This window comes from Hylobates moloch, unplaced genomic scaffold (assembly GCF_009828535.3).
Source record: "Hylobates moloch isolate HMO894 unplaced genomic scaffold, HMol_V3 SCAFFOLD_13, whole genome shotgun sequence".
Classification (NCBI taxonomy): Eukaryota; Metazoa; Chordata; class Mammalia; order Primates; family Hylobatidae; genus Hylobates; species Hylobates moloch.
The window spans coordinates 52,056,113-52,072,819 of record NW_026652288.1 but is presented as its reverse complement, the minus strand read 5'-3'; the positions used below and the strand labels follow the sequence as shown (position 1 = coordinate 52,072,819).

The following is a 16,707-nucleotide window of genomic DNA, read 5'->3' as shown; positions in this document are numbered from 1 at the left end:
TCCCCACAAGCTAATGCTGGACATTCTGGTTGACACACCCATCATCTGTTGTGTGTTTGGTTCCCATAAGTCAGTACTCAGGACAGATTCAACTTTGGGGGCACTAACAAATCAATTTCCTGTCCCTGCAGAGCTGTCACTGAGCCACAGTGACCATATCAAGGTACTTCCCTCCATGGAGGCCCTGAGAAGCCAGCTGCCTTTTACTTTTTTGTCACTCCCTTTTAATTCTTTTAGCTACTCTGTATAACACATTTACAATTCACAAAGGTTTTCACATTATATTTCTTTTTCTCTTGATGTCTAGAGGCAAATACTCTCATTCCCATTTCCCCTACAAGACAACTTAGGCTCAAGATGGCCAAGTCACATCCAAAGATCTTCACATCCTATAAGCTATAGATGGCTTTTCTTTGCCTGCCCTTTAAATAGTACAGTTCCTTGTTCTTTCTACTCTACCATAGTGCTTTTCAAATTCTGACATTAGTCCGAATGGAAATGGACATGGTGAAGGTGTTTCATCCGGCTAAACCCACTGCTGGACTCACTCTGACAGTGACAGCAGGGGAATTTCCATGAGGAAGTGCCCCAAACCATCCCAAAATGGAGCCAGGTGGGATTCCAAAAAACAAAGCACTAAACACCAGGGTGATCGGTGTGCAGCATTTAAAAGGAAGACTAAACCTTCAGAGTGAAGTGCAGCATTCTCGCGGTGGACAGGGACATGAGGGATGTTCTAGCTGGGTATGTCTGCAGTTAAGGAGTCAGGTTATGGAATTTCATAGACGAGTTTAAGGAATTTGGCTCAGGGTGAAGGCTAGTTTCTGTGTGTTTAACAAAAGGGCTATTTCCCAGTGTTTCCCAGCAACAGCTAAACAGCTTTGTCAGTGCCTGAGAATGTCCGAGACCCAGCTTTGCTTCAAGCCTGCAAAGGAAAGCATGCAGCTGGCCAAGTGATGGAGCAGCCAAAGCACTCTGTGTTTCCCGGTCAGGACACAGAAAGATAGCAGGGGACACTGGGGTCCCTACAGAAGGGATAACTGAGAAGGAAGAATAGAGCTCACCTGAGTTGTGTTCGCATAATACATGTGTGATCTATACTCTCCCTATTCCATTAGCCCTGTGGGACTCTGGAACTAAGAAGGATTTTCCTAATTGGAAGCTAAGGAAATTGATCCTCAGAGAAGTTGACTGCTTTTTTCATGGTCATAGAACCATTACAAAATTGATGTAACTTGTTTCTTTGAGCAAGCATCTACTGAGCATCTACTAGCTGTGTGGAGTCCCACAAGCAATGTTGCATCATCATCACCATTATCATTAAAACTGGCACTTATTTAGTGCTTACTGTGTGCTCAGCCATGTGTATTCATCTTATTCCGTCCTCACACTATTCCCACAAGGAAGGCATTATCATCCCCAATTTAGAGATACTAAAACTGAGGTGCAGACATGTATACATATGTAACAAACCTGCACGTTGTGCACATGTACCCTAGAACTTAAAGAACTTAAAGAAAAAGTTTACATAAGGGTAGAAACCAAGAAAGAAACTTTATTTCTTCCTCAAACTCTTAGCATGTTCTATAAATTATAAGCACTTATTGAAGGTAGGCTTCATGACTATCTTGTTCTCCACTGTAGCCACCACAGTAGGCATTTATAAATCACAATTTCTAGTATACAATTAATAATCAAGAGTTTAATAAGTGAATGAATGAATAAAACAAATGAAAGAAATTGATTTAAAAAAAAAAACTGAGGTGCAGAGATGTCTATAACTTGCACTGTATTACAGAACTAGTAAATGGTGATGGTGAGATTCAAACCCAAGCATATCTGAGTTCAACTGTCCATGCTTCTGGCCACTATGCTATCCTGTTGTACTACTTCACAAGTATGAGCTATGTGTCAACAAGGGAACTTCTTAGATTAGACAGAGCTTTGGGTGGTGGCACAAAAAGAGAAGGGAAATGGAATATCCAACTCTCTATTACCACTCTTAGTTCTTGAACTCCCCAGGCCAAAGTCTATATTCTGGCTGCAGTAACTGCTGACCCTATATTACTCATGCCCCTCCTTACTGGCTGTTCCACATGAAGAATTACTTTTTCATGCAATACTTTCCCTTCTTCTCAATGCCACACCTCTCCCTCCCAACCTGCTTGCTCACTGCCCTTTTCAAGAAAGCCTTCTCAAATGAATAAGACCTGCCACCCAGTCTCTCCATTGCTCCATGACATCCCCACCGTCTGGGAAAGTGCTGGCTCTCTCTCTGTGATTCCAATCTGGTGAAATGTTGCCTGGTTGGCCTCTGCATTTTTCTCATGTTTGTGTGCATGACTTTCCCATATGCCACGTGGCTCTAGTGTCTTCTTTTACCTCACAAAACACCCATCCAGGTTAGACAGTGCCGTAAACAAGGGCAATCGAGACATGGAGAATTTCAAATGCAGTTTATTGCAGCAAAACAAGGAAATGGGGAGTTTAAGACCTCTCCACAAAAGAAAAACAACTTGCTTACACCTTATGTACAAAACCAAAACAGCACAGAGATAAGATGCTAAGGAGCTGTCCTCACCCTGGGTCTAACTGGTCCTACTCTGGCTGGCTTAAGGAGGTGCTTTGAAATGTCATGTGGGTGGTGATCACTGCTGAACTGTTTCTCAGGGAAAGAACAAAGCAGGGTCATAGCCAGGGGACTGAGATTGCCACTGATCTGAAAACTTCATTGGCAAACAGCAGAAAAGAAAGAGCTGGGGGAATAGGATGAGCTAGTATAACTAACCATAGCTCTTTTCTCCAGTAAGGCTGGAACAAATCGACCTCGGTCTTGCCAAGCATATTTGTTAGTGATGCTGGGGGAGAACTAGAGCTAATGAAACAGAGGGCATCTCTTTATCTGGTTACTCCGGAATAAGTGGTAGAAACAAACTTCACGCTGGAACTGCCACCAGAGGACTTGACACCTCCAGAGCTGGATCCCCGGCCTCCTATGGAGCCTCCAGAGCTCCCGCCGCCAGAGCCCCGGCCGCCAGAGCTGCCGCCGCCGCCTCCTCCAGAGCCACCTCTGTAGCCCCCACTGCTGCTTCCGGAGCCGTAGCTGCCATGGCCGCCGCCGCCACCTCCAGAGCCATAGCTGCCACCTCCGGAGCCGTAGCTGCCACCTCCGGAGCCATAGCTGCCACGGCCGCCGCCGCCGCCACCTCCAGAACCATAGCTACCACCTCCGGAGCCATAGCTGCTACCTCCAGAGCCGTAGCCACCGCCGCCACCTCCTCGGCCGCCACCTCCACTGATGGTGGTGTGGCTTGTGCTCACAGCTGCAAGAGGAAGCTCAGTTATTTTCAACCTCAACTCCCTTTCCAACCCAACAAAGCCTGCACATGCCCCTGAGAAATCGGCTTGTACTTACACACACTCACGTTCGGGGCACATTCTCCAGACATCCTGTAGGAGAAAAAAAGAAAATTCCTCAGGATACTCCAGCTTCACAAACCCCTTCCTCATTCCCCGCTCCACCACCTTGAAGACTTTCCCCATCTGGGGCTTCTCCAATGCACTTGATCTGAAACTTAATCCAGGCCCCTCTGGCCTCCCAGACCTGTCATTTTTTCTCAGCAAGAGTACAAACACGGAGAAATTCCCATATAAATGAGACAAGAGCCTTGCAGCCAATGAAGGCTCCCTCTAAAGGTGCTGACTTTAGGCCAGCTGCCATCTGAGGCAGCCCAGATAAAGAATAATTTGCTCCACCTCAAAGCTCTTTCTAGATATGTTACAGCCCTAGAAGAAAAAAATAAACAGCTTGGGACTCCAGCTCCCAAAGTAAAAGTAGGTCTTTCCTCCTGCTCCATGTACTTTTCATTTCCCCATACCCAGCACAAGCTGCAATCAGATGGCTGCGTCTTCAACAACAATCAGCTTGCAAGGAAGGAGGACCATGAGAAGAGGTTCGACTCCCAGCGTCCCTTCCTCACCTGCTTTCCTCTCCCTCCAGGAGGGTCCTGTAGGTGGCAATCTCCAGATCCAGGGCCAGCTTGGTGTTCATCAGCTCCTGGTAGTCGCGCAGCAGGCGGGCCAGGTCTTCCTTGGCCTGCTGCAGGGCATCCTCCAGGTCATTCAGCTTGTTCTTGGCATCCTTGAGGGCATTCTCACCACGCTGCTCTGCATCACTGATGGACTGCTGCAAGTTGGCGATCTGAAAAAGAATGTGACACCCTCTCATAATATGCATTCCCCCCCTAGGCCTTCTCATCCCAATTGGTCTCCCCACTCCAGTGAGGCCAATAATGAGTCCAACAGAACCACTTGGCCTTAAGTCATCTCACACCCACCTCCAGATAACGCATCACCATGTTGACTTCCTTAAAAGACCTTAGGGGTAACTCAACAGCTTCTCTTGGCCCTGAGTCAAGGCCCCTACAACCCTTACAGACTTGACATTCTTCTAAACACCTACTCTAAAACCTCTTGGCTGCCCTTCCTCTCACTCCCCAACTCTTAAGCCCACTTTGGGTCATAGGCTAGATCGCTCACATTGATCATCGCATCTTTCTCTACTAGGCCATTCTCACAGATTTCCCTAAAGAGAACCCAGCATGATGGCTGCATTCTGGAAACTAGCATAGCCACAAAAGGAACCAGGGATAATAATGTAGCCTTGGGATGAATTGCAAGATTCAGAACTAGGAAAGCACTCGCCCTTTACCTGAGGGTTACCCCCATTCCATACAGCTGAGTGCTAGAAGGAGGAAGCACATACCTGCTTCTTGACATTGTCGATTTCAGATCTAAGTCTCTGGATCACACGATTCAGCTCAGAAATTTCTATCTTTGAATTTCTCACACTATCCCCATGTCTGCCAGCAGTGATCTGCAGCTCTTCATACTAAAGATGGTAGATAGCATTTGTTAAATATAGGCATGGCACAGGCACACATACATGAGATAACATAGGATAGCAAGACAAGCCATTTCAGGGAAACTGGCTAGGGTTTCAACCCACTCACCTTGCTCTGATACAAGGACTCAGCCTCAGCTTTGCTCTTCTGGGCAATATCCTCATACTGGGCCTTGACCTCAGCAATGATGCTGTCCAGGTCAAGACTGCGGTTGTTGTCCATAGAGAGGATGACATTAGTTTCACTGATTTGAGTCTGCATCTGAGACAACTCCTGCAAGACATAATAGATTAGTGACTCTTACAGCACTAAAACAAAAAACAAGTTAGAGAAAGCAGTCAGGAGATAAAAGATAAATATCTATTCTTCTGAATCGTTGTGGGTTCAGGCTTAAAAACTCTCCATTTGGATAAACTTGGTTGAAACTGGAAGACTTACTGCTTGGTAGAGTGTTGTAAGGAAATCAATTTCCTGCTGCAAGTTGTCAAGTTTGGCCTGAAGGTCCACCTTGGTCATGTAAGCACCATCCACATCCTAGAGGAACAAGGGACATCATGAAGGCACATTCTCTCCAGGGCAGGTCCCTCTCATTACCTGTGAGGGGATTCTCCAAGTAAAAAGGGAGCTTTGGGTCTACTCCACTCCTTTTTACCCCAGGTAGATCACAGTTCCCTGACTGCCCCACCCCCGGATAACACCATCAAGGGAGTGTGCCTGGCTTGCTGAGAACCTGCCTCTCCACTTACTATGTAAGGTGCTGGGAAATATGAAGAAGCCAAGTGCCTGGATCAGTCCAGGTCCATGTTGATGTGAAAAGATAGCCCCACTCCAGATACTCCTCAGGTCTACTACCTGGCTCTCCATATCATGGCTGCTTTCTGCTTAGTAATTGGAGACCCTCTTCCCTTATTTATTTCAAATGTGAGTTGTATCCTACAGAATTTGCTCACCTTCTTGATGGTCACAAATTCATTCTCTGCATTTGTCCGCTTGTTGATTTCATCCTCATACCTGCAGGAAAGCAGAAACAATCGGGAGATTCAGAGGCAGTAAGACCTGAAGTCCAGCATCTAGACTAAAGGTGGCATTGCCTATCACTGCCTTTCTGTTATGAACCTAGGACATATTGACCACTCCTTTCTACAGAGCAATAAAACCACGAGATTATTTCCATCTCCTGAGAAAATGAAGATTTCTGAAAATGTCAAATTGATGTGCCTCTAACCTAAGAAAAGACATAGCTACATGCTGCTTCATGATCTTAGCTTATCAGTTTCTGGAACTCTTTTAGAGCAAAAGTTAAGAACTGCCCAGACAGGGTCCCTTACTTGTTCCGGTAATCCTCCACCATGTCCTGCATGTTCTTCAGTTCCGAATCCAACCGAGATTGATCACTCTTCAGTTGGTCCACTCTCCTTCTGAGATTGTTGATGAATGACTCAAAGTAGGGCTCTAAATTATGGGTTCTAGTGGAGGTATCTACCTGCTGCAGCAGCTCCCATTTTGTTTGCAGTACCTGGTTCTGCTGCTCCAGGAACCTCACCTAAAAACACAAGACCCCGTTACTCCTGATGCAGAAATCGGGTCCCATAGCCATGGAGGCCTGTGCCTCATTTGGAAAAGAACTTTGATTCGTATCTTCTGACCATGACAGAGAAATAGGAAGAAGATGATCAAGTTAACATCATCTGCATAACAAAACCCAACTCGTTAATTCAGAGAGGGCTTGGAAGGGAGTAACTAAACAAATACCAATAGCAAAGCACATACAGAATTATTGCAATTATGTTTTGAAATCAGTGCATGGTATTTAAGAGATTTTCCTTCCAAAATTTTGTTAGGTATATTACCATAAAAATTGGTTTGCATCCCCAGGGCACACACACATTTCAAAAGTATATCAGGAAAATTCAAAATTGGATTTGAAACTTGTGGATAACCTTGGATTGGCACTATTAATGATTAAGCAAAAAGTAAAAAAAAAAAAGAAATTGTTTATCCAGGTTTTTTAGAGCTGATTTTTGGAGATATTAGTATAAAAAAACTCTAGCCTCATCCAGTACCAATGTAAAATTATTAGAAGGCAGAGCTCCCCTCTGACAGCAAAAGATGTTTGGCACTGACTTACTACATGTTTTCTGCTACAATAACACTCTATACTATGTTCACACTCAGCTCCTTTTCTTTGGTTAGGAAGACCTTTCCAAGGGTTCTCACTTGCACCCTGGAAAGTTCAGTTAGCCCCATTTCTATTATCTTCATTCAACAGATATGAGTCCCAATTCAGCTCAAGAGCTGAATAAAAAGCACTTAAATGTTAATGTCACACTGATCCATCTTTAGGTAGACCACGAACCCTTTGTCCAAGAGAGAGTCATTAGCACCATTCACAAGCATACTTCTAACATTATCTCCTAGGAGACCATTCCACAAAACATCCTTTTAATCACGTAAACATGGAAACTTGAGGTTCAAACCTACATGTGTTTTGACTGCACCAACCCCAAGTGGACCAGCAGCAGCCCTACCAGTGCAATGAGCAGAGAAACTCACCTTGTCAATGAAGGAGGCAAATTGGTTGTTGAGTGACTTGATTTGCTCCCTTTCTCGAGACTTCACTTTTTGGATCTCAGGGTCAATCTCCACATTGAGGGGCTGAAGAAGGCTCTGGTTGATAGTGACTTCTTGTATGCCACCAGGAGGGCAGACAGGCCCATAACCACCCCCATATCCACCACCCCCAAAGCCACCTCCACCAAAACCACCACCACCACTGCCAAAACCACCAAAGCCGCCACCCCCAATGCCACCGCCACCAAAGCCACCACCACCAAAGCCACCGCCACCAAAGCCACCACCACCAAAGCCACCACCACCATAACCACCACCAAAGCCACTACCACGTCCACCTCCTCTAGCCACACTTATGGAGATGCTTTTACTGCCACCAAGGTTAACAAGACTCCGACTTCCAAATCCACCACCAGCACCAAAGCTACCACCACCACCACCACAGCTTGAAAATCTCCCACCACCTCCTCCACTGCGGCGTGTGGAGCTGCTGGTGGTCCTGCGCTGGTAGTTGATGATCCCAGCAGAGCCAGAGCTGAAGCCCCCTCCACTTCGGTACCCAGACCTGGAACTAAACTGTCGACTCATGTTGACTTAGAGAAAAGTAGGAGCAAGGTAGAGTAAAGGAAGGAGCTAAACACTCCTCTACCCCAAGCATAGAGACTTCCCCTTATATACATGGAAGAAATTGGGCTTGGTCCTCCACAGTCAGCGGAGATGCAGTGCCTGTCAAGGGTTTGGCTTGCCTGCAGCCATACAAGATTTTTACGAGCCTCAACAATACGATAAACACTACACACCTAGCTCCCAGGATGGGCTCTCAAAATTGCTGTGCATGCAAGATTGGTTCATGTGGTAATTAGTTTATCACACAAGATCTTCCTTCAAGCGTTTGTGGCTTTGGGAAAACAGGACCCCACATCTGATACCTGGTGTTTCTTGGTAGGATTTCATAACCCCCATCACAAAGGCATGAAAGTTTCTATTCTGACCTTGCCCTTGTGAGCTACCAAGCACACTCTCTTACCATGCACAGCAGGTGCAATTCCCCGTGCTTGGATCTCAGAAGGAGCTCTCTGGCCCATTTCTAAGATCTTCCTTCCAAACTCCAGAGCTCACTCAGTTACACCCTGACAAAGAGAAGGGGCTTTAATAACTAAAAAATTGAAAAGTCTTTCATAAATATAAGCTTTATAAATATACCACAGTGATTAATTAAAGGAAGAGAAGCTGTCATTGAACAAGATGGATGAGTGGGTGGTCTGGAAGAACCAGAAGGGAGAGACATTTTTTTTCTCTGTTTCTCAGTTATTCTTTTTCTTGTTTCTTTTCTTCAAATACAGAGCAGGAGACAGACACCAGCAACAGAAAACAGGTAGCAATGGATAGCATGCAAACACCCATGAGTGAAAAAGCCCACAGAGCAGTGAGATGAGTAGATAGAAGCTCTAGGACATTTTGTAAAGCACAGGGTGGAGGTGAGGCTTGACAGGTGATTCAAGCCTCACACTGGACTGTAAAGAGAGAGAGATAAATGCAGATTTGGAAGGGAGGACAATGAGAGGTGTCTGGAGAGCCTGATCTGAGAAGTTTAAATTGTTTCTGGAGGTAATAATAATGATAATACCTAACATGTATCAAAAACTGACCATGTACCAGGCACTGTTCTACGTAGCACATGTGTATTAACTTGCTTATTTTTCACAACTTTGAGATAGATGCTATTTTTCTCCCCATTTGTAAAATGAGGAAGCTGAGGCACAGGGGTTGAATAACGTGATCAAGCCTACACAGTTGATAAGTGGGGTGGCTGCGATTTGAAGCAAGGAAACCTAGCTATAGTGTGCAAGATCCTAAACAGCATGTTGTACGACAGCACAGCAGCCGAATTCAAGTCATTCTGCCTGCTCTGTGTAAAGCCAGACAGCACGGGAAGTGCCCTGCCACAGAGAGCTCTGAGAGCAGAAGGCCTGTCTAATCACTCTGAGTCCTTGGCTCCTGGCACATGCAAGCCTTGGAAAATGTTTCTTCAATTCACTCTGAGAAGGGGATTTTGGTGGCGCAGAGTTTAGTGAGGAGATTTTACTTCCATCCAAGTGCAAGAGCACCCTGCATGCATTGCAATGGACCAGGAAACCTCAGGGGCCTTCCTGGAGAGCAGCACTTGATCAATATCAATGGATAATAGTGGCACTGAGATCTGGACAGACCAGAACCCCACGCAGACTTTTATTCGAAGACTTCTTAGAAACCTGGCATGGTCCCCGGGCCTGCACATAAACACAGAATTGAAGACTCAAAGGGGAGAAGCCACCTCTAACTTCAGCTGGCTCCAAGCAACTCTGTAAGTGGCAAACCATGGATGTACATGGGAAGTCTCCACTATGGTGTGCAAGATCTATGGGAGAAAGGGAGTCTGTGAAGATCATCTGGTCCCATTGCTCTGTGGCTCTGAATCGGGCTGGCTGTGTCTGTCCTCTCCATTGCACTCTGCGCTATTGAGCCTTGTCCCTCTTCTCCTCCCACAGTTTTTGCCCTATACCCTCCTCCAGAAAGTGCCCCTCACTGCTCCCCTGCTGCCCCTCTCCCTTGCCATCACCGTGGCACTGCTGTCTGGGACTCTGTCCTAGCACTAAAATCCTTCAGCTGCTAAACCAACCATCTCTTTAGGGAATGAGTAACTCAGGTCTTGTTAGGAACAATGGAGACTGGGATGGTCTTGGCATGGTAATGACTGTTGCCTAATCATTTTCTGACAGGCAATCAAAATTATTTCAGTTCAGCATACTCCCTCATGAGACAAATTGCTCTGCACAATCGATTCCTTCTAGCATTTTGGGGGGGTGTGAGTGTGTGTGTGCACGCATGTTTGTGTGCATATGTGTGCCAGCCAAAAACAGATCTTGGCAGTGATCCACACTCCCATCTTTGAACTAAGAAACTGACCTACAGAAAAATCAAAGGTTTAGATGGTCAGGGAATTGGTAGACAACTTAGCTGCAAAACGTACTCCAGGTGCTCCTGTGAGAAGGGAGAAATGCAGGACTAGAAGGAATAAGCGCCATGAACCTCACCATAGCTTACATTTGCACAGCTCACCCCACCAAACACATACACAAAGAGCATCCCACAACAGCCCTGAGAACTGGGCAATCAAGCTGTTCTCAACCCATTTCATGAAACAGAAAACTGATTCTCAGAGATTAAGTGGCTTCCTCTAGACACTCCAGCTAGGAAAAGACACATCTGGAACCAGAACCTGGGTTTTCTGATTTCAATTCAAGTGACATTCCTCCTGAACTGGGAAGAGGCTCAAAGACAGGCAAGTGCAACTGGGCCCTACAAAAGAATACACAGAGAATTACAGAATGTTCCCATCCATGGGGCCTCAAAGATCACATCATCTAACCTGCCTCACAGAGAAGTGAGAGCACAGGCCCAAAAAAGTAAAAAATAAAAATAAAAAAAAAAGTGTCCAAGTCATAAGTCAATTCCTGAGACTCTTCCAATTGCTGAATCAAACTCCTATTCTTTTTCCACTGCCCACTTTCGAGGCAGCCCAACAGAGCTGGAGCTGCAGTGCTGCCAGACCAGGCCCATCATCTCCTGTGATGTCCCCAGGATCAGCGTGGGTGTGTGGGATACGAAAAACCACATGCGGAAAAGGTGTGAGCCACACACTCTCTCCTGGCTTACTTATGTACTGTGCATTTATGAAATAAAGACAAAATGAGAGAGAAAGAGACACTAACATCTACAGGCAGCAACTATGTTGTTAGGAGCCACATCGCATTTAAATACCACACAAAGTCTGCGTGGTGGGAACTCTTAGCCCCATTTTAAAGAAAAGGCATCTTAAGTTTATAGAGGTTGAAATATGTGCCCAAGGTCATCCAGCAGGTAACTGACAAGCCACGCTTGCCTCACTCCAGAGTCCAAGCCTGCTGCATCGCATGGGCTCCTTCTGTCATCAGCCTGCTCTCACCACCAGTACCTCCTACATCTTACCCTGCTCACCCACTCCTCCGGCCTCACGCCTTGACCCCTTCACTCTCATGCTTTCCCCAGACTGTTCAACCCTCTTCTTCCCTTTCCATCCCTGTTCCTCTCTGCCTTCCAAGCCCACTTCTACTCTTCTCTTCTCTGAAAGGTCTTCTGGTTGCCTCGGCAACTTGCCACAAATCCCTACCCATAGTCAAGCTCTGGGCCACCAAAGATCTCAATTCCTGAGCATTTGGTCCTGAATCTGTTTTTGGTCCATCACGCCTTGCGGGCAAATGCCTTCCTCTCACTCAAGCAGGCAGTGGACAGGTTCAGATCTCATCTCCTCCAGGGAGTTTTCCTCAGTCCACACCAGGCAAGTGCCGTATTGGTCTCTTTTTCCAAGCTCGGCTACTGCCAGACTCAGTACATATTGATGCATTGGTTGGCTCATTTTCATGCATGTGCTTGTGTGTTTCCTGGCCCCTCAATCGCTCTGTAAGCCTGTTGAAAGCAAGACTAAGTCCCCTGTGTCTTTTGATGCCCTCCCAGCATCCCACATGGCCCCTTATACTTGAGAGTCACCCCAGCGGTGCTGGATTACAGAGCACCAAAACACCCCCACCCAAGGACTCACACAACCCAGAACTGATCATTGAGATGAGGCTGCCAGGGGCTTGCTGTGGGGCATGGGCAGGAGCAGGTGTGGTGATGTTTTGAGAACTTTTTGTGGGATGGGACCGAGAAAAGAGTGAAGAGAGACATGCAATGACAAGCCACCCAGCCCTGAGGGACTCCCAGGTACGTGGGACAGGGAAGTCCCAGGGGAGTGGGGAAAATTGAGGCCTGGGCGGAGTGAAGAGAAATCACAGACAATGGGGAGGCGGGGTGAGATGTTGAAAGCAGCCAGGCAGCAGAGGAGGGGCCAAGGCTTCTTATGCAGGAGGGAGAGGTGCAGACAGAGGGGCAGCCCTATTTAGGACGGACAGCAAAGAAGGAGGTCCCCAGGAGTCACTCACTAGCAAGGCTGGAGCAGAGCAGAGGCCAGGAAGGAAGAAACCAAAGATGAGCGTGGAGGACAGAGGCGGTGGGGCCCATCTTACTCTGTGCCATGGAGGCCGCCAGGCCTGGGCTCCGCTCCTGATTCTGCACTTCTCTAGGCAGGTCATTGACCCTCTCTGAGCCTAAGTTTCCTTCCTTTATAAAAAGGAGGCTCTATGTACCTTCTAGGGAAACTGAAGCATAGTAGAGGATAGATAAAGAAAACAGGAGCTGGGCAGGGTGGCTCATGCCTGCAATCCCAGCACTTTGGGAGGCCGAGGCGGGCGGATCACGAGGCCAGGAGATCGAGACCATCCTGGCTAACACAGTGAAACCCCATCTCTACTAAAAATACAAAAAAATTAGCCCGGCATGGTGGCAGGCGGCTGTAGTCCCAGCTACTCAGGAGGCTGAGGCAGGAGAATGGCGTGAACCCAGGAGACAGAGCTTGCAGTGAGCCGAGATCTTGCCACTGCACTCCAGCCTGGGCTACAGAGAGACTCCATCTCAAAAAAGGAAAAAAGGAAAGATTTTTCCTTCATTCTTGCATTTGAGAGAACCCAGAAGCTGATATAATAATCAGGAAAAAAAATCACTTTAGAACAAGCCCCTGCTTTACCGGAAACAGTGAAAAGGCTGGAACAGGACATTTAAGCTCTTGACATGGGCCCATTTCCTCATCTTGTGAGAGAAAGCCTTAAGGAGTACACAGACCTGCCCTAGGAAAGCTAGGGGCCATCACGTGGAAGAAGGAATCCTGGGCGCACCTGAGGCTGGAGGGAGCTGGGGCCAGATATGAGGAGCCTTTGCCCTCAATGCAGAGTGCCTGCTCTGCAGGGGGAGCACAAACACTGAAGGCTGAGCACACAGGGGCAGGCGTGGAGGTCAGAATGCACACTTAGAGCCCCCTGGAAGCCCTTCCAGGCTTGGGATTGGGCCACTAGAAGCCAGTCCTCCGTGCTGGAAAACCTCCCAGTACCCCAAAGTCCCAGCCAGCCCTGCAACAGAGCATTGATCAACCTGAAGGCATCCCGTTTCTCAGACCGATCGGAAAGCTGATAAAACCAGGGCGACCTTGAAGAGGGACCTTCAAGCTCAGTGTAATACCCAGTAATTTGTTGGACTTGTTTCCCTGGGACCAAATTAATGAGCAAATGGCTCATTAATTTGAAGATGCATTCTGGGACAAAGGGGTGGGTAATTGAAAAGAGATGACATTCTCAAGAGACTCTTCCTTAGACCAGGAACTTTCCCAGCCCAGAAACGCACACCTTGTCTAAGGTCAAATGCAGTTAGAATTTTACTGAGTCAGTGATTGCTCCTCCAGTTCACCATGTCCTCAGATCAAAGTCTCTGTGAATGAGAAGCTGGTGGAATTAAATTTATATTTCCAGAGTGCCCCACCCCGCCACCCTGCCTCTCAGAGCTAAGAGCAGCTGGCAGCCTTTCCCTGGGACTCTCACCAACCCAGGTGTTTGCTCCCTCCTGCCAGCCTCTTGGTTTGATTGATGAATGGGCCTGCTTGGCTCTCCCTCTGAGTATCTGCCTTGTGGGAATAGCATTGATCAGGGGCAGGGATGGAGCACTCCATGGTCCCTGGAAGGAATGCAGACCCCCACACCTGGTCTCCCCACTCCCAGGTACAGTGGGACTCAGGTGAAATAACGCATGTGTGGGCATTTCCTACATGGTTTATAGAATTGCTTGTTTTCACTGGGGTGAGCTGAAAGTGAGAGACATTTTCTCCTGATGGGATTTCTCATTGTCTCTGATGGAAATATTGTCTGTTTCAGGAAATCTCTTCAGTGTCTTAGTGCTAGCCCTCCTTGTTTAGGTCCCTAGAGTTACTCCCTCTTGCCCTGGACGTCAAATTGAGACTTCTCATTTAGACGTTGAGATGCTTTCTTTGACCAACTCCTCTCCTTTCTGTCCTTTATTTCTCCTGCCCTTGCCTTGTGGAATCTCTACTCTAATATTCTTCAGATTCAGGCACATGATTCCCTCTATCTGTCCCCCAGGCCTCCATGACTGGACAAAATCAAGAATTCTGAACAGAAAAGTCAGGGCCACATTTTCCAGGACAATCCCAACTTGTTCCCAGGAGAGGATGGGAAAGGTGAGCTGTGGTTGGCCTTCCCCTTGTGCTTTTTCTCAGAGCCAACATGGATCCCCTTAGAATATCATCAAACTCACACCCTGTAATAGACCCTGTGCTGCCAGAAAACTTAGCCTCATTTTACAGTCCTGGCTAGTGCCCTTGGCCTCTCTGTGACTTTAGCTTTCACTGGCACCTGACCTTATTCTTCCCATATAACACAGAGAGTAGAATTTTTTTTCTCAGGCTCCGCCATGTGAATTTTTAGTACAGCAAAGATGTGAGACGCCTCCATACACATATCCCCACCCATCTCCACACCCACCCTCAACCTCCTGCCAAATGGTTAGCCAATCTCTGCTTGAAACTTGATCACTCCCCAGGTAGCCTCTCCCATGTCAGGATCAATAGAAAGGTGCTTCTTATATTGAGCCAAATTTGTTGTAGCTTCCTGAAGCGATATTGATGGAATTTGGATATGGGATTCATTGGAATAGGACAGCAACCCATATGAATAAAGCATTGTGTTCCCAGGCATGCCCCTCCAGAAGTCTTTGGGGGGGTTGTGGCAGCTAACTGCAAACATCATATCAACCCATAGTGATAAGACACTGTGTTCCCATGCACGCCCCTCTATTGTCTCTGAGAAGTTTCTCCCCATCTCACCTATCCTGGCAGCAGGCCTGTCAGGGGACAGGCAGAAAAGGGAAAGGTGGGCAGAGAGCCTGCCACATGTGGAGGAGAAGCCCACCTTTCAGGGGACATGTGGCAGCTAACTGCAAAGACACTGCCTATCTGCGTCATCGGCTAGAGTCAGCCACCCTTCCTGTGGTCCCACGGAAGCCTTTCAAATCTTTGCAGTTAGCTGTCACATCTCCCCCAGAGACTGCTCTCCTGGGCCTTTCACTAGTACTCCTGTGACCAGGCTTCTGACTCCCCACCACCACTGTCCTGGTCACCCTCCTCCGAGTAGGCTCCTATTTATTACAGTCCTTGGAGCTCAGAGTCCCCAGAGTGATCTGACTCCAGAAGAGCCTAAACAAGCTCTAGACGTGACTCTCTTCGGGATTCCCATGGCTGCCTCCAGCAGCTGCCACACCTTCTGACTCACATCTCCTCACCTGCCAGCTGGACACTCGAAGTCATGTTTACACCCACTGCTCTCCATCCATGTCTTCCCTTACTAGTCTGTGTGCTCTTGGCTCTTGGCTGCAAGTGTGGGACACTGCATCTGTCTGCTCCCTCTCTCCTTCCCTTCGGACTGCCTCTCTGCCCATTTCTCCCTTTCCTACCCATCTCCTGACAGGCCTGCTGCCGGGACACGAGAGATGGGAAGAAACTTCTCAGAGAGAATGGAGGGGCGTGCCTGGGAACACAGCGTCTTATCAATATGGGTTCCTGTCATATTCGAATGAATCCCATGTCCAAATTTCATCAGAGTCCCTCCAGGGAATTAGAAAGTAGATAACATCTTTTATGTGATTCTTTTACATGTACTCAGAACTACCACATAGGATGAGGTGATGGCTTAACTTGCTCCATTATGGAATTTCTGCATCTCTGCTTCCCTCAAGGCGTCGATTTTTTTTTATTATACTTTAGGTTTTAGGGTACATGTGCACAATGTGCAGGTTTGTTACATATGTATCCATGTGCCATGTTGGTTTGCTGCACCCATTAACTCGTCATTTAGCATTAGGTATATCTCCTAATGCTGTCCCTCCCCCCTCCCCCCACCCCACAACAGTCCCCAGAGTGTGATGTTCCCCTTCCTGTGTCCATGTGTTCTCATTGTTCAATTCCCACCTATGAGTGAGAACATACAGTGTTTGGTTTTTTGTCCTTGCGATAGTTTACTGAGAATGATGTTTTCCAGTTTCATCCATGTCCCTACAAAGGACATGAACTCATCATTTTTTATGGCTGCATAGTATTCCATGGTGTATATGTGCCACATTTTCTTAATCCAGTCTATCGTTGTTGGACATTTGGGTTGGTTCCAAGTCTTTGCTATTGTGAATAGTGCCGCAATAAACATACGTGTGCATGTGTCTTTATAGCAGCATGATTTATAGTCCTTTGGGTATATACCAGTAATGGGATGGCTGGGTCAAA

At 47.2% G+C, this 16,707-nt stretch overlaps 1 protein-coding gene across 1 annotated transcript; it reads right to left on the bottom strand.

The window, feature by feature from the left end:
- Positions 1 to 2,441: 2,441 nt before the first annotated feature.
- KRT1 (keratin 1) lies at positions 2,442 to 8,122 on the bottom strand. The gene is made up of 9 exons (XM_032173660.1): positions 7,458 to 8,122; positions 6,233 to 6,447; positions 5,855 to 5,915; positions 5,343 to 5,438; positions 5,013 to 5,177; positions 4,766 to 4,891; positions 3,981 to 4,201; positions 3,416 to 3,450; positions 2,442 to 3,323 (listed from the first exon to the last, which is right to left on the bottom strand). The coding sequence occupies exons 1-9, from the start codon at positions 8,061 to 8,063 to the stop codon at positions 2,899 to 2,901; spliced, it is 1,950 nt and encodes a 649-aa protein (XP_032029551.1). The 5' UTR covers positions 8,064 to 8,122; the 3' UTR covers positions 2,442 to 2,898.
- Between the last annotated feature and the right edge of the window lie 8,585 nt (positions 8,123 to 16,707).